This window comes from Calliphora vicina, chromosome 4 (assembly GCF_958450345.1).
Source record: "Calliphora vicina chromosome 4, idCalVici1.1, whole genome shotgun sequence".
NCBI classification, from domain to species: Eukaryota; Metazoa; Arthropoda; class Insecta; order Diptera; family Calliphoridae; genus Calliphora; species Calliphora vicina.
Window position 1 is genome coordinate 102,829,815 of NC_088783.1, and position 19,700 is coordinate 102,849,514.

The 19,700-nt window shown below is 34.1% G+C and overlaps 2 protein-coding genes across 2 annotated transcripts; one reads left to right on the forward strand and one right to left on the reverse strand.

Annotated features, from left to right (window-relative positions):
• Positions 1-497: 497 nt before the first annotated feature.
• On the forward strand, positions 498-18,586 carry LOC135957296 (zinc finger protein 140-like). The gene is made up of 3 exons (XM_065508017.1): positions 498-904; positions 16,725-17,003; positions 17,104-18,586. The coding sequence occupies exons 1-3, from the start codon at positions 572-574 to the stop codon at positions 18,463-18,465; spliced, it is 1,974 nt and encodes a 657-aa protein (XP_065364089.1). The 5' UTR covers positions 498-571; the 3' UTR covers positions 18,466-18,586.
• LOC135957297 (uncharacterized) lies at positions 2,550-8,652 on the reverse strand. The gene is made up of 3 exons (XM_065508018.1): positions 6,476-8,652; positions 6,197-6,411; positions 2,550-2,888 (listed from the first exon to the last, which is right to left on the reverse strand). Exon 1 carries the CDS (start codon positions 8,134-8,136, stop codon positions 6,616-6,618), a length of 1,521 nt encoding a protein of 506 aa, XP_065364090.1. The 5' UTR covers positions 8,137-8,652; the 3' UTR covers positions 2,550-2,888; positions 6,197-6,411; positions 6,476-6,615.
• Positions 18,587-19,700: the final 1,114 nt, after the last annotated feature.

The following is a 19,700-nucleotide window of genomic DNA, read 5'->3' on the forward strand; positions in this document are numbered from 1 at the left end:
AGATTTAATTCGGGCCGAAATCGCTGTTATAATGTTATACATATAAACAGCAACAACAAAAAAACCGTTACCGAAATAATGTTGCCGTAACTTTTTAAACCTTTCGAAAGTTTAACTATTATTCGATTATTCTATTACTCGAATTATTTTCAAAAATATACAATCATATTTCCCTACGCCTTGAGAAGCCATTAATTTGTTTACATAGCGGACAATTTCATGTCCACACATGAATTTGTGTCGTGTGGACAGAAACATAACATGGAAAAATTCATGTGTGCGCACATGAATTTGTCTTGTTGGACATCATTTATCATTTATCAAATGTGGGCAAGAAAATGTCCGCAAAGTAAACAAATTAATGATTGTGAAGTCGTAGGGTGCATACATTTCAGAGAAAATTTCTCCCAAAACCTTTCGGGCAAATAAAATGATCTGGCAACTTTCATTGAAAGAATTCAAACAAATGGAATTTTTGATATGATTGAACATACACTACCATAACGATATTTGTTTTCCGTGTAATAAATTATTTGGTGTACAAAATAAATATAAAACTTTTCCTTTCAAAATGCAGACAAAAGTGCAAAATATGCAAAATTACTATGGATATACGAAATGTGGCGAAATATTAAGACCTCCGGCAGAAAGCTACCAGCGTCCATATGTTTTGAAATGTTTCACCTGCAAGGAAATACATTTACTCTTGGAGGCATTCATATTTCATATCGAAGATCATTGCAAAGGTGAAATTACAAGAGAGGAACCGCATACGAGTGCGAAAGGATTCTCTGATACTATACAAAATAACAATGATGTTGACGAGCAAATGGAGCTAGGGGATAGAATTGGTGTTACAGATGTAAACGTAAAAGTTGAAGAAAATAATTATGGCATGCAAACGGTAAGAGTGTGAGACTTTTTAGTTTTAACTATGTCAGCGCTCAAAACTAAGTAGAAAATTTGCGAATACTATTTGCAAGCATTATAAGTCAACTTTAAATTCTGATGAATTAAGTTTTCGCTCCTATGCGATATGAATTTCACTGGAACAATGGTCACCTTAGCTATACATATGTTGAATAAAAATTATTTTCACCTGGGAATAACATTCGACAACAAAGCAGCATGTCAGTTCTCGTTTCAAAAATTATAGGTATTTTTGTATCATGCTCAGTTGTAAGATTTCTCGATACAAACGGAACTCTTGACAGAATTTTGTGGATTAGTGTATACAATGCCGGCTACTCTAAATATACCTTTTCTGGATACAAAAAATAAATACAATTGAGATTTAATCCCCGAACAATTCCAATCATAAAGAAATTTTACGACTTTTTTAAATAACCATTATAGAATCTTTGACAGATAATAATTATTCTTGAAATGTCAAGATACACAATTTTCTAATTTTTCCTATTAAAATTCTATGTTAAAAAAAATAAAAGGGAAAAACACCCGGGGATTTTTTTATAATTGGGCTGATACTTATATTTTTCCGCGAATCAGTTTTATATACAAATAAAACACACCTTAAAATTTTGAGCGTATCGATTAATAATTAACCATAGCTCCCATGTAAGGCCCACTTCCGAAAATTACCTTACGAGCATTAAACTCTTATAAGTTTAATATTGAAAGAAATCACCAAATTTATACAAATAAAATTTAACAAAGAATTTTCGTATAGAAATAAATCACGCGACCTAATTTCATGGCGATCGGTCCATAATTGATCATAGCTCTCATACAGGGCCATCTCCCGAGAATCACTTTAACGAGCACAAATCTCATAAAAATGTTGGTATGCTAATAAAATTTAACATTATAAAGTTTCATATAGAAAGAATTTAATTTCATGGTAATTGGTCATATTTTCCATATAAAGCCCACTTCCGAAAATCACTCAGTATGGCCTTACTTGTTTTAATATGGCCTTATCGCGATTTAAAAAAATTATGCGATCCAAATCGCAAAATAACCTAATTTTGCTTGAATTTAAATTTAGCTTCCGTTTTTTAGTTAATATGCAAAAATAACAAAAGCTTTGTGTTTACATTGGTAACGGTTTTGTCAAAGATTATTTACATTGTGTGTTCACATAAAAATAATAAATTTAAAAATTCTAACAAAAATCAAAATCTCTTTAATTCTGAAAAGCAAAATTTTGAAGCAAAATTTTGCTATAATCAGCGTTAATAAAAATAATAATAAAAGACTCAAAATAATTAGGTGAGTATCAATAAAATTTAACTTAAAAAATAAACATCTCATTAAAAAAATCTAAAAGATGCCAAGATGAAATTTGTTTATTTTTTATTTGACAATTTCAATTTTGACAAAACCTATGCACTTGTCAGCAAGAAATATTAATCACCCTTATCGTGGTTGGCGTAAACGTCTTACGCCTACGACTGTTTCGTACTAGATTAAAGATAAAATGCAAACTGTTTCTTTAATCTAGAAACTGTCGTATGCGTATGACGTTTACGCCAACCACGATAAGGGTGATTGTGTTTGTTGTCGAAACGCTCTCACCTTACATACACTTAAGGACTTAAGTCTTCATACATACCAGAAATTTCAGATAACCGCGAACCAAAGAGTACTAGGAAAAAATTTATTATACAAAAAACATTTAATTACATTTTAATTAATGTACCAAAACAAAAAATTTCATTATCCTAAGAAAATAACGAATAATACAGATTCAACAAATAATAACGATAGACAAAAGTGTTCATACATAACGAGAAAATTCTTTAACTTTTAGAAAACATCTAATTTTTGAGTTAGGTTAGGTTAGGTTAGGTTTTCCAGGCAGCCACGAAATAAGGAAGATAGAAAGAGCAGCTCACATGGGTCCATCAATGGTCCTTTTGTGTTACCTGAAAGTAGAAGAGAGAAGAAGAAGGAGGGACAGATATAAGTGAAAAGGGAGAAGAAGAAGATTGAAGAAGTTAAGGAGGAGATGTAAGAAGAAAAAGAGAGGGAGGAGGGAGGAGATCTTGGAGAATTTACGTGCCAATGAGTCGGCGATCATTGGGTCACTCTAAAGTGATCCCCGTGTCTGGTCTTTTCAACCAATTACTTCTACCTATAAAGGCACTAATGCCCTCAAGCCTCATATTCGAGAGCTCAGAGAGACTATCAAGGGAACGATGCCCCAGAAACCTTAGGCGTAGATCTCCTAATGCCGGACAATGACAAAGAAGATGAAAAATAGTTTCATCCTCCTCCTCATTTTGACAACTTCTGCAGAAGTCGTGGTACGGCAAACCAAGTCTCCTAGCGTGATTACCAAAGGTGCAGTGTCCAGTTATGACCGCCACTACACCACTCAATTGTGAGCGTGTAAAGCCAAGAAGATGAATTGTCCGTCCCCGATTTAGTCGGGGCCATATCGTCCTGGTCATAGTGCATGTGGGTTCACAGTCCCATCTTGCCTGAGCGAGCTCATAGTAGAAGTTACTAATTTGTAGCTTGCATTTGGATAACGGAATCCCACATAGGAAGTCTATGTCTCCGTCAGGTAACATGGCGCCTTTTCTCGCCAGATCATCGGCAACACAGTTGCCCGTAATAGTAATATCCCCGTGTCCCCGTACCCACTTGAGTACGACTATTGAATGTCTCGCCATCCTGTTTAAGGATGCCCGGCATTCCTGGACTAAGTTAGATGTTGTGTATACACCTGTCAGGGATTTTATAGCTGCCTGACTGTCAGTATATATACAAATATCCCTGTCAGATATCTTGTTATAACTAAGCCAGTTAGCCGCCCTTTTGATGGCCGATAATTCAGCCTGAATAATGCTACATTCATTCGGAAGTCTGAAAGATAACCTAATATCGAGTTCCCGAATATAGACACCTACGCCAACTCGATCTCCCTTCACAGAACCGTCCGTATAGACTGAGAGACCCGTTGTGTCATGTGAGGGCCCGTTCATTGCTTCCGTACCACACGGAATTGAGAAATCGAAATTCCTCGCTAAGAAGGGCCTAGAAATGCAGTAATCGATATTCTCCGGAAGAGTCTGAATACTACCTATTATGCTGGCGTGACCATATGGAGCGTGTTTCCACGCACCAATCGCGTTTAGCCTAAAGGCAGAAGTAAATGCCATTTTTCTTGCCATAAGATCCACAGGGATCCAGTTCAATATAGTAAAGAGCGACTTTGTTGCGGTCGTTCTTAAAGCTCCTGTTATCAGGATTGCCATTCTCCTTAACACTCTCTCGAATAGCATACACGTCGAGCCACTGTCTAGTGCCTTCCACCAGACAGAAACTCCATAAAATAGTGTCGGCTTAATAACCGCATCACATAGCCAGTTGACAAACTGGGGTCTAATACCCCATTGCGTACCTATCGCCCTCTTACAGACATACATAGCCGTCAAGGCTTTTGACGTCCTTGAAAGGGTATTGGGTTTCCAGGATAGTTTACTATCCAGAATAACTCCTAAGTATTTCGCATTGTCCGATAGTGTTAGTTCAACACCATTTAATCGGGGAAGCGAGAAATGAGGAATCTTGTACCTCCTTGTGAACAGTACAAGTTCAGTTTTGCCTGGGTTTACACTCAATCCACTGTCCGTACTCCACCGACTCAGTATACTGAGTGCATGTTCCAGGCGTTGTGATATCGTGTCCAAGTGGATCCCAGAGACTGCCACCGCGACGTCATCCGCGTAGGCGACAGTTTTATAACCTAAGAGATCCAATTTCCTGAGCAGACAATTTATGGCCAAATTCCACAGAAGTGGCGATAAGACACCTCCCTGAGGTGTACCCCTAGTGGCCATTCTCGTGATCACTGCCGTTCCCTTTTCGGAGCGAATGATCCTGTATCGTAGAAGGTTTGTGACGAACCTTACAGTTGATTGGTCTAAACCAAGATCCTGTAGAGCTGAAACGATAGTTGCAGATTCTACGTTATTGAAGGCTCCTTCTATATCCAGAAAGGCCACTAACGAGAAATTACCAAATTCAAGGGATTTCTCAATATATCCCACTAAGGAGTGAAGTGCTGTCTCAACGGATTTGCCTTTCATGTAGGCGTGTTGAGAGGGAGATACTGATCCTTGTTTCAAAGACACTCGTATGTGGATGTCGATGATTCTTTCAAGGGTTTTCAGCAAGAATGATGATAGACTTATCGGTCTGAAATCTTTTGCTTTGGTGTGTGACGCTTTCCCCCCTTTCGGGATGAATGTCACAGTGCATTCGGTCCACCGTTTTGGTATGTAGGACCATGCAAGACAGGCATGATAGATAGTTATCAGCCAAGGAGTGACTAGATCTATATTATTCTGTAGATCAGCGGGTATTATACCATCTGGGCCCGGAGACTTGTAAGAGTCAAAACTCCGTATGGCCCATTTTATTAAATGTTCGTCAAGTATAATTGACGAAGTTGTCCGATTGTTCGGTTGGGATGCACTAGCAATATCCGGAGGCAAGTTCCCCGGAAAATGAGTGTCCATGAGTACTTCTAGTGTCTCACGTCCATCAGTAGTCCACCTACCATCCTGTTTCTGAATATAACCTTGAACAGTTGGTGTTTTCGATAAGATCTTGCGCAGACGATTTGTCTCAGAGGAACTTTCGACGCCGCTGCAGAAATTCCTCCAGGACTTACGTTTCGCGCTCCTGACCATATTCTTAAATTTGTTCAACATAGACTTATACATTGACCAGTTGCCTGATCTTTTCGCCTCGTTGAATAGTTTACGACAATTACGCCTAGTGTTCGCTATGTCTAAAGACCACCATGGAGGTCTTACCTTTCCTCTGCGAGCAGAGGGAGTGCATGTACGTCTTGTGGCCTCACTGAGAGAAAGTGTGAGCTTTTCCACAGCGCTTTCAATGTCCCTAGTGTCACCTATGAGAGGGGGTGAGGGAAGTAAACCATCAAGGATCCGCCTGTGATCATCCCAATTGGTTTTCCTCCTATTTAGAAAAGGCTTTTCCTTCTCAACTTCCAATTCTATTAAGAATGTCAGATACCTGTGATCAGACAGAGAGCAATCATCTGAAACCTTCCAATTCCTTATGAGTTGCGAGTGGCTTGCACTGACAAGCGTAATGTCCAGAACTTCTTGCCTATTTGCTACCACAAAAGTAGGTTCTGAACCTCGATTGACAACTACCAGATTAAAATCTAATATGAAGTCTAGAATGTACTCACCTCGTTCGTTTCTATCTGAGCTACCCCAGATTGTGTGGTGAGCATTTGCATCAGCTCCGATAATTACAGGAGTTCTGGCCCTATTTGCGGCACGCATCATATTAGATACCAGGTTATTCGGTGGTGGTTCAACCTGGTCGTGCGCCATATAGCTCGAGAGCAGCCACACCTTACCTGCACCTGTCTCCCAAGCAGCAGCTACTGTATCTTCATCGCTGTAATCAGGAAGAATGAAGATATTAAGATGGTTCTTAACCAAAATGCAAGATCTTATTTTACCTGTGCGTCTTATGTACAAAAGTTTGTACTTTTTGGCGTTGAGTCCACGAATTTCGCCATTGTGTATCCACGGCTCCTGGACCAACGCAATGTCCTCCCCATATTTAGCAATGTGGAGGAGCAGGGCAGCCGAAGCTGCCTTAGAGTGGTGAAGGTTCACTTGGATCGCCTTCACCATGGTCTGGATCATATATGACCGTAACGTCGATGTCTTCTGGGTCTGATTCCAGAAGAACATCTTCATCCTCCACATCACCCAGAGCGCAGAATAGGTCCCCAACCATACTGGAGTGTGATTGGGTCTCCATTTTGTCCTCAGAGCTTGCGGGGTCGTCCAGTTTAATTTTGCAGTCCATATCCTGCGGAGCTTCCAGTTTAACACCAGAAGTTTCGGGGTCGAGCTTGTCGTCACCACGGTAGATGCGCAGCTTGATACTATCGAAACCATAGTAAATCTTGCTTTGCCTCTCACGTAGTGGCGCCAAGGATTCCTTGTTAAGGACTACGACCACCTTTCTATGCGCACCTTCAGGAGCGGAAACCTTAACCACCTTCCAGTTATGGGTTGGTAGATCGGGATTACCGCTCTGAATGTATGCCAGAATCTCCTCAGGTTCATGTGGCTCCGCCGGAATAACTGTGACTGATCTCGGTCTACGAGGTATCTCGTTTACCGGGATCACGTCCAGTTTCGCGCCAGGCCACAATTCCCCTAGGGACGCAATTGCTAATTTTAGCAGTAGAGCTGAGCGGTCATTGGTACACGCTAGCAGTTTTACATGGCCTTGATACCAGCCAGCATCGTCGTTTTGCGGGGATGGACCGGGATTCTCCTTGAGAATCTTCCAGTATACCCCCAGCATACCCTGACGGATTTTCAGCCATTTCTCCTGGGAGATAGCTCCGTCATCAACACTCCTGTCGATAATAGCCCTTACAAGTGGATTGCGAGCAACTTCACTGTAAGGCCTTCTTATCACACGAGCCTCTTGCTTCGGACGTTTAGTCTTCGGCTGTGTGTTCTGCTGCTGGAGCAGCTCCTCCTCTGAGCGTTGCCGTTTGGGCTCAGCAGATGCGCCTTGGTTCGCTGCATCTGCGCTTGGAGGAGTGTTTGAGCTGTCCAGCTCAGCCAGTTGAGCCTTAGCCCAACTTAGTTTCGACAATTCGTCGATGTTAAGCGCATCGGCCGACTTGGATCCAAGCCGGTCGATAATGCGCATGGCGGCACGCCTTTGCACGAAAGCCCTCCTGGATGGTTCTTTGCGAATGGGGGCGTTCGGTTCTGCCGTAGTGGCGGGTGGGGCTACGGTGGTTGGACCCGACTTCTGGTTCGACGATCCAACCTGTAGCATTTTCGCAGGGACAACTGTCTTCTCGACAGTGTCCAATGCAGGGGCTGTTGCTGGTATATTACCAGCGAGGGCTAATGCAGCTTTTGAGGTGCTTGGCTTAAAGTCCAAGGCTACCTCGCTGCTTTTAGTCAAACTGTCACCAGAAGGTTGGACAGTCGACTGTTTGCAATCAGCCAGCATAGGTTTCCCCTGCTGGCCTTTTGCTGTTTGTTTTTTGTTATTATTATTGTTTTGTATTGTGTTATTCATTTTTGTTCCCACGAGTGAGCGCGTAAGGGGATGGACACTCCATGCAGGGACGGCGTACATGGATTAGGCGAAAACTGTATTACAACCGACCCGTGCCCTGGCGTCGGAGGGGAGCTGTTAGCGACTAGTTATCTTTAACCACTTACTAGCCATTCAGGTCTTCGGCACTGCTACCATCACCTTGACCTTACAAGTGGGGGGGAAAGAAAGAGTAGAGAGAGAAAGAACAGTTTTGGTCCGCGGGTAGTAACACTAGAAGAGAGAGAGAATGTGTTAGCACTAGGTAACCATTTGTCAAAAATGTATCACCAGTAATAACAGTATCCTAACACCAATTACATCCTACTGTGACCATTTGTTATAAAATGCATCACAGTATTATGATAGTCGGCTGACACATTTCCGTTTACCGACCTAGCTATGTCAAGAAGTTCAGACCATTTGTTAAAAATGCATCTTAAGATATTGACATCGCTTGAGCATTTGTCAAGGCTAGTGACCTGTTGTCAAAACAGTATCACTAGACTAGGCAGTTGCTCCCCCTATCCGCCACCTGGGACGCGTCCGATGGGAGACTGAGAACTCCACACGGAGAGTTCGTTTTAATAAAATTAATAGTTTGTTGGTCCGCCGTTAGCATCAATCACTGCCTGCAGACGTCTCAGCATCGATGCGACCAGATTTTCGGTCATATCAGGAGTAATTTCTAACCAACACTTCTGTAATGCTTCTTTTAGCATTTCTCTGTTGGTCACATCAACATGAGCAATTTTTCGCTTTAAAATATCCACACATGCTCAATAGGGTTAAGATCTGGGGATTGGGGAGGGGATTTCAGCTGCCTTGGTGCATAATACAGGAGCCAATCTCTCACAATATTCGCTGTATGCTTGGGATCGTTGTCTTGTTGGAAAATCCAACCCTGGCCAAGACCCAACATATCAACTGATGGCTGCAAATTGCATTCTAAAAGGTGTTTATAATAGTATCGATCCATAATACCGTCAATAAACACTAACCGGCCAACCCCAGATGCAGCTATGGCGCCCCAAGCCATTACGTTGCCACCACCATGTTTCACTGTAGGAATAACATTCTTAGGATCAAGTGCTGTATTCTTTTTACGCCAAACTTTTCCACGCCCGTCATTTCCGAACAAGTTAAACTTGCTTTCGTCCGTAAATAAAACCTTCTTCCAGAAATCAATGTCTTTGTTAATGTGCATTTTTGCAAATTCAAGCCGAAGTCTTCTATTCTTTTCAGATATCAAAGGTTTTTTACGGGGAACTCTGCTTGCATAGCCATGAGATCGTAACGTCCTTTGAATGGTTTTTGGATGAACTTTCTTATTAGTAGTATTTTCAATCCTTTCTGCTAATTTGGGCCCTGATATTCTCGGATTTTTTGACACTTCTCTTAAAACAAGACTAACATCTCGTCTGGAAAGTTTCTTTGGTCGTCCTGGTCTTGACTTATTTTGTACGGAACCGGTATTTTTATACTTTTTAACTATGCACTGAACCGTAGCAAATGATATATTAAAAAGTTTGCGATAGGATTTTCCGTTTTTGTACTCCTGAACAATAAGATTTTTTACTTCGATGCTAATTTCTTTACGCGAACTCATCTTGACACTTGATAAATACTTATTTCAACAATATAATGCTAAAAAGATAATTCAACAATTACGCTGCCTACTGGGATTGCAAAAAAAAATGGTACTTGAGTAGCAACAGTTTCCAAATTATGAAGAAATTTCATTGTATCGTATTTACCGTTATATTCTTAAGATATTAAAAATTTTTGTTTTGGTACATTAATTAAAATGTAGTTAAATATTTTTGGTATAATACATTTTTTCCTAGTACTCTTGGATTAGCGGTTATCTGAAATATCGGGTATGTATGAAGACTTAAGTCCTTAAGTGTATTACATCATGATACTATTTAAGAAATTAATTATAAATGTTATGAATTGAAATTAATGAAATCATACTATTTATGTTGAAACTTTTTTCTGTATAGAAAATGAGAAAATATTCGCGCATATTTTTTATACCCTTCAGCTTTATCAAAACGGGGTCCCTTCGTCTTTACTTGATTGTTCGCACGTAGTGAACTACCACGTAAACCAACCAACCTTCAGCTTCGTGAGAAGGTTATATATAAGTTTGTCATTCCGTTTGTAATTTCCACAATATAATTTACCGACCCTATGTACATATATATATTTTGGGTCCTTATAGATAGCGGAGTCGATTAAGCCATGTTCGTCTGTCTGTCTGTTGAAATCAACTTTCCGAAGCCCCCAAATAACTTACACGATTCATACATCAATATCTCCAGAATTCTTCCGGCTCGGTTGCTATATAAAATGGAGAAAATCGGTCCACAAATGGCTGAGATACAACCTCGATTTTTGACCAATATCTGGGAAACCAAAATATGCAAATGCATGTTTTTTCTGGTGAGTCTAATGAGCACATGGATAAGATATTTACACGTTTCAGAACTATTTAAGAATTTTGGCATCGATTTGTTAGTGCATATTTTTGCATATTTTACCCTTAAATACATATTTTTGCATATATTTGTTTTAAGAGCATATTTATGTCATATTTTGCGTTTTTAGAGCATATTTTACTGTTTAATAGCATATTTTGAGTTTATCAAAAACAAATTTTGTCTTACTAATTTTTCGCTGTTGTGTTACAGGTTTTTACTTCCTTTGTTTAAAATTCAAAATTGAAAAATAGATGGCTTTTCACCAAAAAAAAAAATTTTAAAAACAGAATTTTTTTTTTTAAAATTTAAATAACAATTCGAAAAAGTTTTTTATCCAAAAAATTAAAAAACTGAAAAAAATTTTTGTTCACCTAAAAATATTTAAACTTTTTATATTAAAATATAATTTTTATTTTGAAGTATAATTAGGTGAAGGGTATATAAGATTCGGCACAGCCGAATATAGCTCTCTTACTTGTTTTAATATAAAATAAGCACTATTTTAATAATAGCTCCATCTAAATATCAAATTTTAGTTCTAATTCAAACTTAACCGTTCTAAGTGTTAAAGAAATATTGTCTTTTAAATTTGCTCCTGTAACATCAGTTGATGTCGAAAGAACATTTTCTATGTTTAAAAATGTTTTCAGATCCAATAGACAACGATTTTAATTTGAAAATTTAAGTAAATTTTGTTTGGCTAAAAATTATGTCGAAAGAACATTTTCTATGTTTAAAAATGTTTTCAGATCCAATAGACAACGATTTTTATTTGAAAATTTAAGTAAATTTTTTTTGGCTAAAAATTATGTAAAAGTTTGTTTTTTTAAGAGCATATTTTTTAAATTTTAAGAGCATATTTTAAAGTTTTTACTGCATATTTAAAGCGCCTAAAACGCTTTTTTTAGAGCATATTTCCGGTTTCCCTGGTCATTAATATAGACAATATGGATATCTAATGATAGGTATTTCAAAGACCTTTGCAACGTTGGACCTACAATGGGTCAAAATCTAAAAAAAAATATTATTTAACCCGATTTTTTTTCACCAAAAGAGTTTTTTTTCGCTAAATATTTAAAAAAGTTAAAAAAATAAAAAAAAAACAATTCGAAAATTTTTTTTTCCAAAAAAATTAAAAAAACATGTTTGGAAAAAATTTTGTTTACCTAAAAATTTTTAAAATTTTTATTTGGAAGTATAATTTGGTGAAGGGTATATAAGATTCGGCACAGACGAATATAGCTCTCCTACTTGTTTTGACACAATTTTGTTAAGAGGACGAAATGCTTTAATGTTTATAGATGTTTTATTATGATTATTGATATTTTTAAGTTTCAGATATTATTAAATTGTCTTTAAATATTGGCCAATATATGGCTATTATGTAAACATTTTTGAACAAATTCATTGTATAATACAATTATAATGCAATTTATCGTAAAATATCATACAATTTACGTAAAAAAGGCAAAAATTTTTGACATTTCCAATTTTATAATATTTATGTTCTTATTGTGAATGAAAAAAGTTATATTGTGCACATTTAGAGAAAATAATCTTTTAAACCATATAGGTTTCATCAATATTGGTGGACAATAACATACTTAAAAGTGTACCACAAAAAAACGTGTGGCCTATTTATATAATTTTTATTACAAAATTCATTCTCGTTATGAATTTTTTTTCTGTGTAGTAGCATAGCATTTTTAATTGAAATTGAGAAAATTTCAAATGAAATTGAGAATTTCCATTTTAAATTGAGAAAATTCCAAATGAAATTGAGAATTTCCATTTAAAATTGAAAAAATTCCAATTGAAATCGAGAATTTCCATTTGAAATTGAGAAAATTCCAAATGAAATTGAGAAATTCAGTTTTAAATTGAGAAAATTCCAAATGAAATTGAGAAATTCAAATTGAAATTTAGAAAATTACAAATGAAATTGGGAAAATTCCAATTGAAATTGAAAAATTCCAAATGAAATTGGGAAAATTCTAAATAAAATTGAGAAACATTATATAAATTATTTTAAACTAAAATGAACAAAATTAACGATTATATCAGATGTGGAAAGATGTGGTGGTCTGGGTAGAGCGACCAATTTCAATTTATTTTTTCGTAGAAAACATGGTTGGTCTTGTGTTGGATCCCGAACATTTCTTTTGATACCTACTTCCCGTGGCCCCGACATCCACCTGATAGGTGCAATAGTTACCGCAGGCATTATTTCAAATGGATAGTCGCAGAGGTTCGTTCACTGCCGAAAGCGCATTGAAAAAAGTTTGGGAAAAAAAGTCATGTTTGATTAATAATGAGGGTATTCATTTCACTTAAACAACAAACAAAAGAAAAAAAAATTTTTTTATTTTTTTGTGGAATTTGTTCATGTTTTTGTTGTGTAAGTGTAAAAAAAATCAGAGTGTAATTTCCCTTTTTTTGAAATGAATAACCTTAATATTTATTACAAAATTCATTCCAATTATGAATTTCTTTTTTCTGTGTATTCACTTTTTGTAGACTGAAATCATTAACATTTCTTAGTCCGTATGGTTGTACATCTCTGACATATTTAATTTGTTCGCATAGGTCAAAGAATAACAAGAAGGGAAGCCTCTCATTTTTTCTACAACAACAACTTCTCTCTCTTCTCACATACAAGTAGTATGTGAATTCAACACACTTGAGAGAGAGATTTAACTTCAAAACTTTTTCTTGAAAATTTCACAAAATTGCAATTCTAACACACACTTTCACCATCACATAATATTTCTATTATTTTTTTCCACACATTTAAACCATTTAAATAACCGAAACGTGAATATTTTGCACAAACGAAAAAAATATTTTTTTAATTTTTTTGACATTAATTTTTTGGGGGTTGAAATAAAAACTAAAATAAACACATTTGTTAAATTTCGTATTGAAAATTAATAAAAATATTCAAATAAACTTAATTTTTGCAGAAATTATGTAATAAAAAGCAGAAATTATGTAATATAAAACTTCTCCAGATCAAATATAATCCAAATAATTTGAGAATTGTTTGAATTTTTAAATTTAATTGTAATAAAATTTACTTATAATTTTTAAGGTCGCTTTTTTACAACTCTGTGTGTTTGAGGAGTGTGGTGAAAGTGGTTTGAAAATCAATACATATAAATAAACTGATACCAATCCATTCTTATAGTTAGGTTTTTTTTGACAACCGACTTAGGTTTTTTTTGACAGCGTTTCACTTCTTGTTATTATTCTTTGATATTAAGCTTGATGTGTTTACAAAATATCATTCCTTGTTTTATACTCAACCATTTTACATTCTAAAATAGATATATCTTTTAATACAATTAATAATTGTAATCTATTTTTTTCCTAATAATGACAATAAAACAAAATTTGCTTGGATTTGGTTCGTTACCTTTATAAATTTTTGAGAAATTTTTTTTATTTTTCTTATTTAAATCATTCCAGTTCTAAGCCTTGAACACCATACATGTATAATTTCTGAATCATTAAATCTTTGTCAATCGTCTGGAACGCTCGTTTAAAATCTAAAAATATAGTCAGTTTCTGTTTTAACCTATGTGTTTCCAACGTTTTATCGCATAGTTGACAGCAGTTTCACATGAATTTTTCTTTCTGAAACCAGATTGACTTGTTTTCAATATAATTCTCCAATTGTTTCTGGAAAAACACCTGCTTCTAGAGATTTGTTTATTACTTTTAGTAGAATTGTACCAGAGTTGGGGGTAGTGCACTAAATGTTGAATGCAATCAACATTTCACTAGCACTAAATATTATTTTAAAAAATATAGTTTTAACTAATTTTCATCAGCTTTAGTGGTAGTGAAGCTTATATTTTTATCACTAATATTTTTTAGTGATAGTGATATTTTTTTAACTATAAATCAATTGAGTGGTAGTGTAGAAATAAGCACTAAACTCAAATAGTTAAAAAATTTAACAATAACTAAAAAAAAGCTTCAATAATTTTCTTTGCACTAATATATTCAAAATTAGTGATCGTGAAGTTATTCCAGTTTAAACTAGAATATTAAATATACAGATGTTTGTTGAGCAAGCTTCAAAGTGTTTTTCAGCATCCGAAGAAATAATAACACAAAAAAACACTGATAATGTAGGATTCTTAGATTTTGGGGAAATTGACAGTAAGTGAAAAAGTTATTGAATAAATTACTTAGTTTATTAACATCTTCAATATTAGGACCTTCAACCTTTGTTCAGAAAGATGGCATAGTGAAATACGTGCATTCCTTTTAAGCTCGGACACTGATATTTGCAGTCTCAAAAAATATCCAATAATAAGGCAAATGTTTTTTAAATTTAACACGCCTTTGGCTTCTTCTGCTCCAGTAGAGCGTTTATTTTCTTTTAGTGGAATGGTGGATTCTCCTCCGAGAAATAAATTAAGTGATTCGAATTTCGAAAAGCTTGTTTTACTTAAAGCCAATAGTCGCTAATTATTTTATGTGTAATTGCTTATTTCTCTTTTTATTGTAATTTGTATATTTATATACCGCTTTTACGTTTTTTCCTTAAATATATTAACTTAAACTATGAATAGAGTAAAACATTTCTTTGTTGAAAAAAATAGTGCAGGAATATTTTTTTAACTAAAAATTTTAGTGTAGAAAAAATTATTTCATTAGGCTGCAAAAAAAATATTTTAACTATTTTCAAAATATTATTAGTTAAAAAATTTTAACTACACTATCACTATTATTGAGTGAGGCTTATATTTTTCAACTCATCACTAAACATTAAAAAAATTAGTGAAATATTTTACACTACCACTAACTATTAGTGATAGTTAAAAATTAGTGCACTACCCCCAACTATGAATTGTACCTATTCCAATTCTCTAAAATAATTTTAGAAGATACTTTTTTATAGTTGGTTTATTTTTTTAATAGACTTATTATTGTCCTAAGTTTAAAAATTGTTATTGCACTAAATTTAAAAGTCCCGTTAACCATTTGAATTTGGTTTATAATTGTTCATACGTCGAGTTATAAATGGTACTCCACCAGTATCGATGAGTTTTTATGGTCTCCACCAGTGTTTATTCAAAAAGACATGCAAACGAGGTAGAGCAGGAAACGTTATAGCAAGCACGCGCCAGAATGAAATAATGATAAAGACGCGCGAGTTGTTAATCAAGACAATTATCAAAGTTAAAAACATTTTTGTTTATATTTTAATTTTCTAAAGCAGTATAAAAGATCACTGCGAGAATAATTCTCACACAAATAATAAAAAAATATATATAAAATCGATGTGTGCGAAAAACTGTATATAATCAATGGCAGAATTAAAAAAAGTACCATTATTAAAAATATTACATTTTCTATAACGTCAAAACAAATGATAATGAAAATATATTAAAAAGGTTTATTTGAAAATTTTAATTTGGAAAAGTTTTTATCAAAAAATTAGCAAATTTATTTTATTATAAATATAAAAAGAAAAAAGTGAGAAAAAAATCCATGGTTTGACGTTCTAGGGGAAAATATTAATGACTCTCTAATAATTCTACCGTGTTTATTGGAAAGAAGAGTTTTAATGAATATTAAATACAAACAAATATTGAGAAAACCGATTTATAACATGTTAAAGCATTACGATCCACAAATATATGAGAAATGTATAGTTTAAAAATTATTTTTTGAATATTGAAAATTCCTCAAATTAATAGATAATTTATTCCATAGACGAGACACTCTGACCAGAAAAGATCGTTCATAAGTAGAACAGGTAATACGTGGTACAATAATCTATATATTCCTGCTTGATATAGAAAAGTGAAAAGTATTCCGCAGGTTAGGTGGTGTCTTACTTACTATAAGCCTATAAAAAAATAGTAATAGTATTTTATTTGCTGATTATTATTTTCTTTTTGTATAGATATTTTTATTACCTTAATATATTGTTCTACAATTTGTTTGAGACCACTGTCATTTAAGATACTCTCACTTTTATAATATAAGTTATAATCCGGTTTCAGTAAAGAATTACATATTTTAAAAAGAATTTTTGTTTAGATTTAGTTTTAAATAACATATTTGCAAAATATGTTAAAAGATTTTATTGTCTACTTTAGATGCATTCTTTGTTTCCAATTTTAGGTCGATCCCTTGATTGTCATAAAACCAGAATATTTTTCAGACGAAGAATTCTCTTCAGTAAAAGATGAGTCAAAAATACCAGACAGTAAGATCACGAATAAAATCAATGAAGTCAATAGCGAAGTAAATAATTCATCACTAGTGAAGGAAGTATGTGAAACAGATGATTCGATGGAAAATGTGGACAAAATTATGGGCGAAGATTCAGACTGTAGTTATGATGAAATAGAAAATACCTCTGATAATAGTGTATCTTGCGATGATGATGACGACTACGAAGTATGTATATAAATTTTCGTATAAAATATTAACAAATATAGCTAATATTATAATGGCATGTTATTAACTTGGCTACATTTCTTCTATAAATCGAATACAGATTGTGAAAAAATCTAAGAATGAATGGGAATGCACCAGAGGACAGTTACCTTATATAACCGAATTTCTGAAATCAAAGAAACATGTAATGGCTCTCATTGAGGCCTACAAAAATCAACCATCTTTATGGAATAAAAATTTCCCATTTTTAAGGCATAAGTTAAAACGTCAAAACTGTTTACAACAAATTGCTCAAGAACTTAATACACAACATAATATGGATATTACTTGGAACCAAGTTGCAAACATTGTCGTATTTTTATGTCGAAAATATCGTGAAGATTTAAAAGGTATAAAAGAAACTAAGGAAGACGAAAAGAAATACATTTCATCGTGGTTCTTCGAAGATTTAAACTTCTTAAAACCTTTTATGGAAAATAATCCGATTGCAAAACTGGACTCACATTTGCCGGATCTATTGCCAGATCAAATAATACAAATATTAGAAATATATAAAGGATTTCCCCACCTTTGGAATACGGAATTGATTGAACATTATTGTAAAAATAAAACAGTTGCTGCCAAACAAGAAATGTTGCAAATATTAGAAACGAAGATGGGTTTAAAAATTACAGAGCACATATTGGAGGATTATTTTCGCACTATAAATAATTGTTTTACACGAGCGAAACGCAATAAATTGGACAATAAACCAAACAAGAAGAGCAAAGTATCAGTTACAGATGACAACGCACAGGAGGACTATTACGAACACATGCTTTTCCTATATGATCACGTAGGTTTCTTTAAATGTTCTGAATGTGAACGTTCATTCAAAAGTACATTATACTTAAAAATACACCAAACTCAGGTTCATGGAGCTGAACCGCCCTCGTGTTCCTTGTGCCAAAAGGTTTTCAAAACTGTCAATTCGTATACAAATCATGCAAAACGTCATATGGAAGATCTTAATCACGAGTGCAAAGAATGTGGAAAGAAATTTCTACATTCCAATGAATTACGCATACACATGCGTAATCATACCGGAGCCAAACCATTTTGTTGCGAAATATGTGGTGCTTCTTTTCGGCATATTCAAGGTTTTAGTAATCACCATAGACGTCATATAAAAAATTATCTACATACTTGCCACATTTGTAGCAAGGGTTTCTATTCAAAAGATCGTTACAATGATCATATGAATGCGCATTCTAATATACGTTCGCAAATATGTAATGTATGTGGCAAGACATTTATCACCAAAAGATCATTGCAGCAACACGTCGTAATACATGATGATGTTCGAAGACACGCGTGTAAATTATGCGGTAAAACGTTCAAACACAAAACTGGAGTTAATCAGCACATGAGAACACATGGCATAGCCAACAGTGAAGAAAAGAGTACGATTAATAAAGAATAAAACATATTTGTATTCAAAATGCACTATTAGTTATCGTTACTGTTTAAAAACAATTAATGTGAATTATAAGTTATAAATTATTATTAACAATAAATTCTGATTACTTTCATTATTAATTTTACTTAACTCACTCTCCTTAATAAACTATACTTGCACCAGGGTTTACAATTGCTACTATATTAGCCGTCGATTGCAATAAATATACATTTTTATCAATCTGCATACTAAAAATATAGTTACTATTATAATTTTGTATAACTCTGCTAATATAAATTGCTGTTACTATTCATATATTACTATACAAATTGCAATGTTAGTTTGCAATTTCTAGTAGCAGATACAACCAGTTGTCAACTCGTTATTGTAGCACAACAACCAAAATATATGTTCGTGCTATAGCAGCATACACACTTTTTTGCCGAACTAATATTGCGCGTCAGCATTCGTTTTTGTTTTGTTCTGCTAGCAATTTTCTCTGGCAGCAATTTACATTTCTTTGGTTGCTCTGCTATGGTTGCATTGATATTTCTTGTTTTTTGGCTATTTGGATGCTGCTAGTTATTTTATTGTCAAGTATGTAATACGAAATAACGATTATTCATTAGTGTAAATATTTTTGAATCTAACTGAGATATTGACTTGCATTTTTTTTTGTAAGACCAAAAATTAAAATATCTAAACAAGAAAAAAAAAATGTTCGGAATAAATGTTGATCAAATTGTTCCTAATATGTATTTGCAATCCAATTAAAATTTTGATAAAAATTTTAGTTTTAGAAACTCAATAAATATGTAATCTGTAATAAAATCTTTATTTATTAGCAAAACTCAATGAAATTTTCAACGTTTTTTAAATTTGTCATTCCAAATTACAAAGTGTAAAAAAACTTTTCAAAAGGTTAAAAGGAATCCCACAATTCCTAAAAATTTAAGCGAAAATCCCGAAAATGGTATTTTTTACAATTTTAATATGCAATGGATTGTGTTTGCTACTAAAAATTGCAGATTAGCATTGCAATTTTAATAGTAATACGAACGAACAGTATGAATATTTATATTAGCTGATTGTGATGAAATGAGATAATTTCATATTTATTGCATAGTCATATGTAAGAAATATATTGCTAGAGCTGAATATCGAAACCCTGACTTGCACATTATTTTGCGATCAACAAAAAGTATTTCGCAAAAATCATTGATTTTTTTTAGTATAAACCAAAATTTCCTACCGATTCG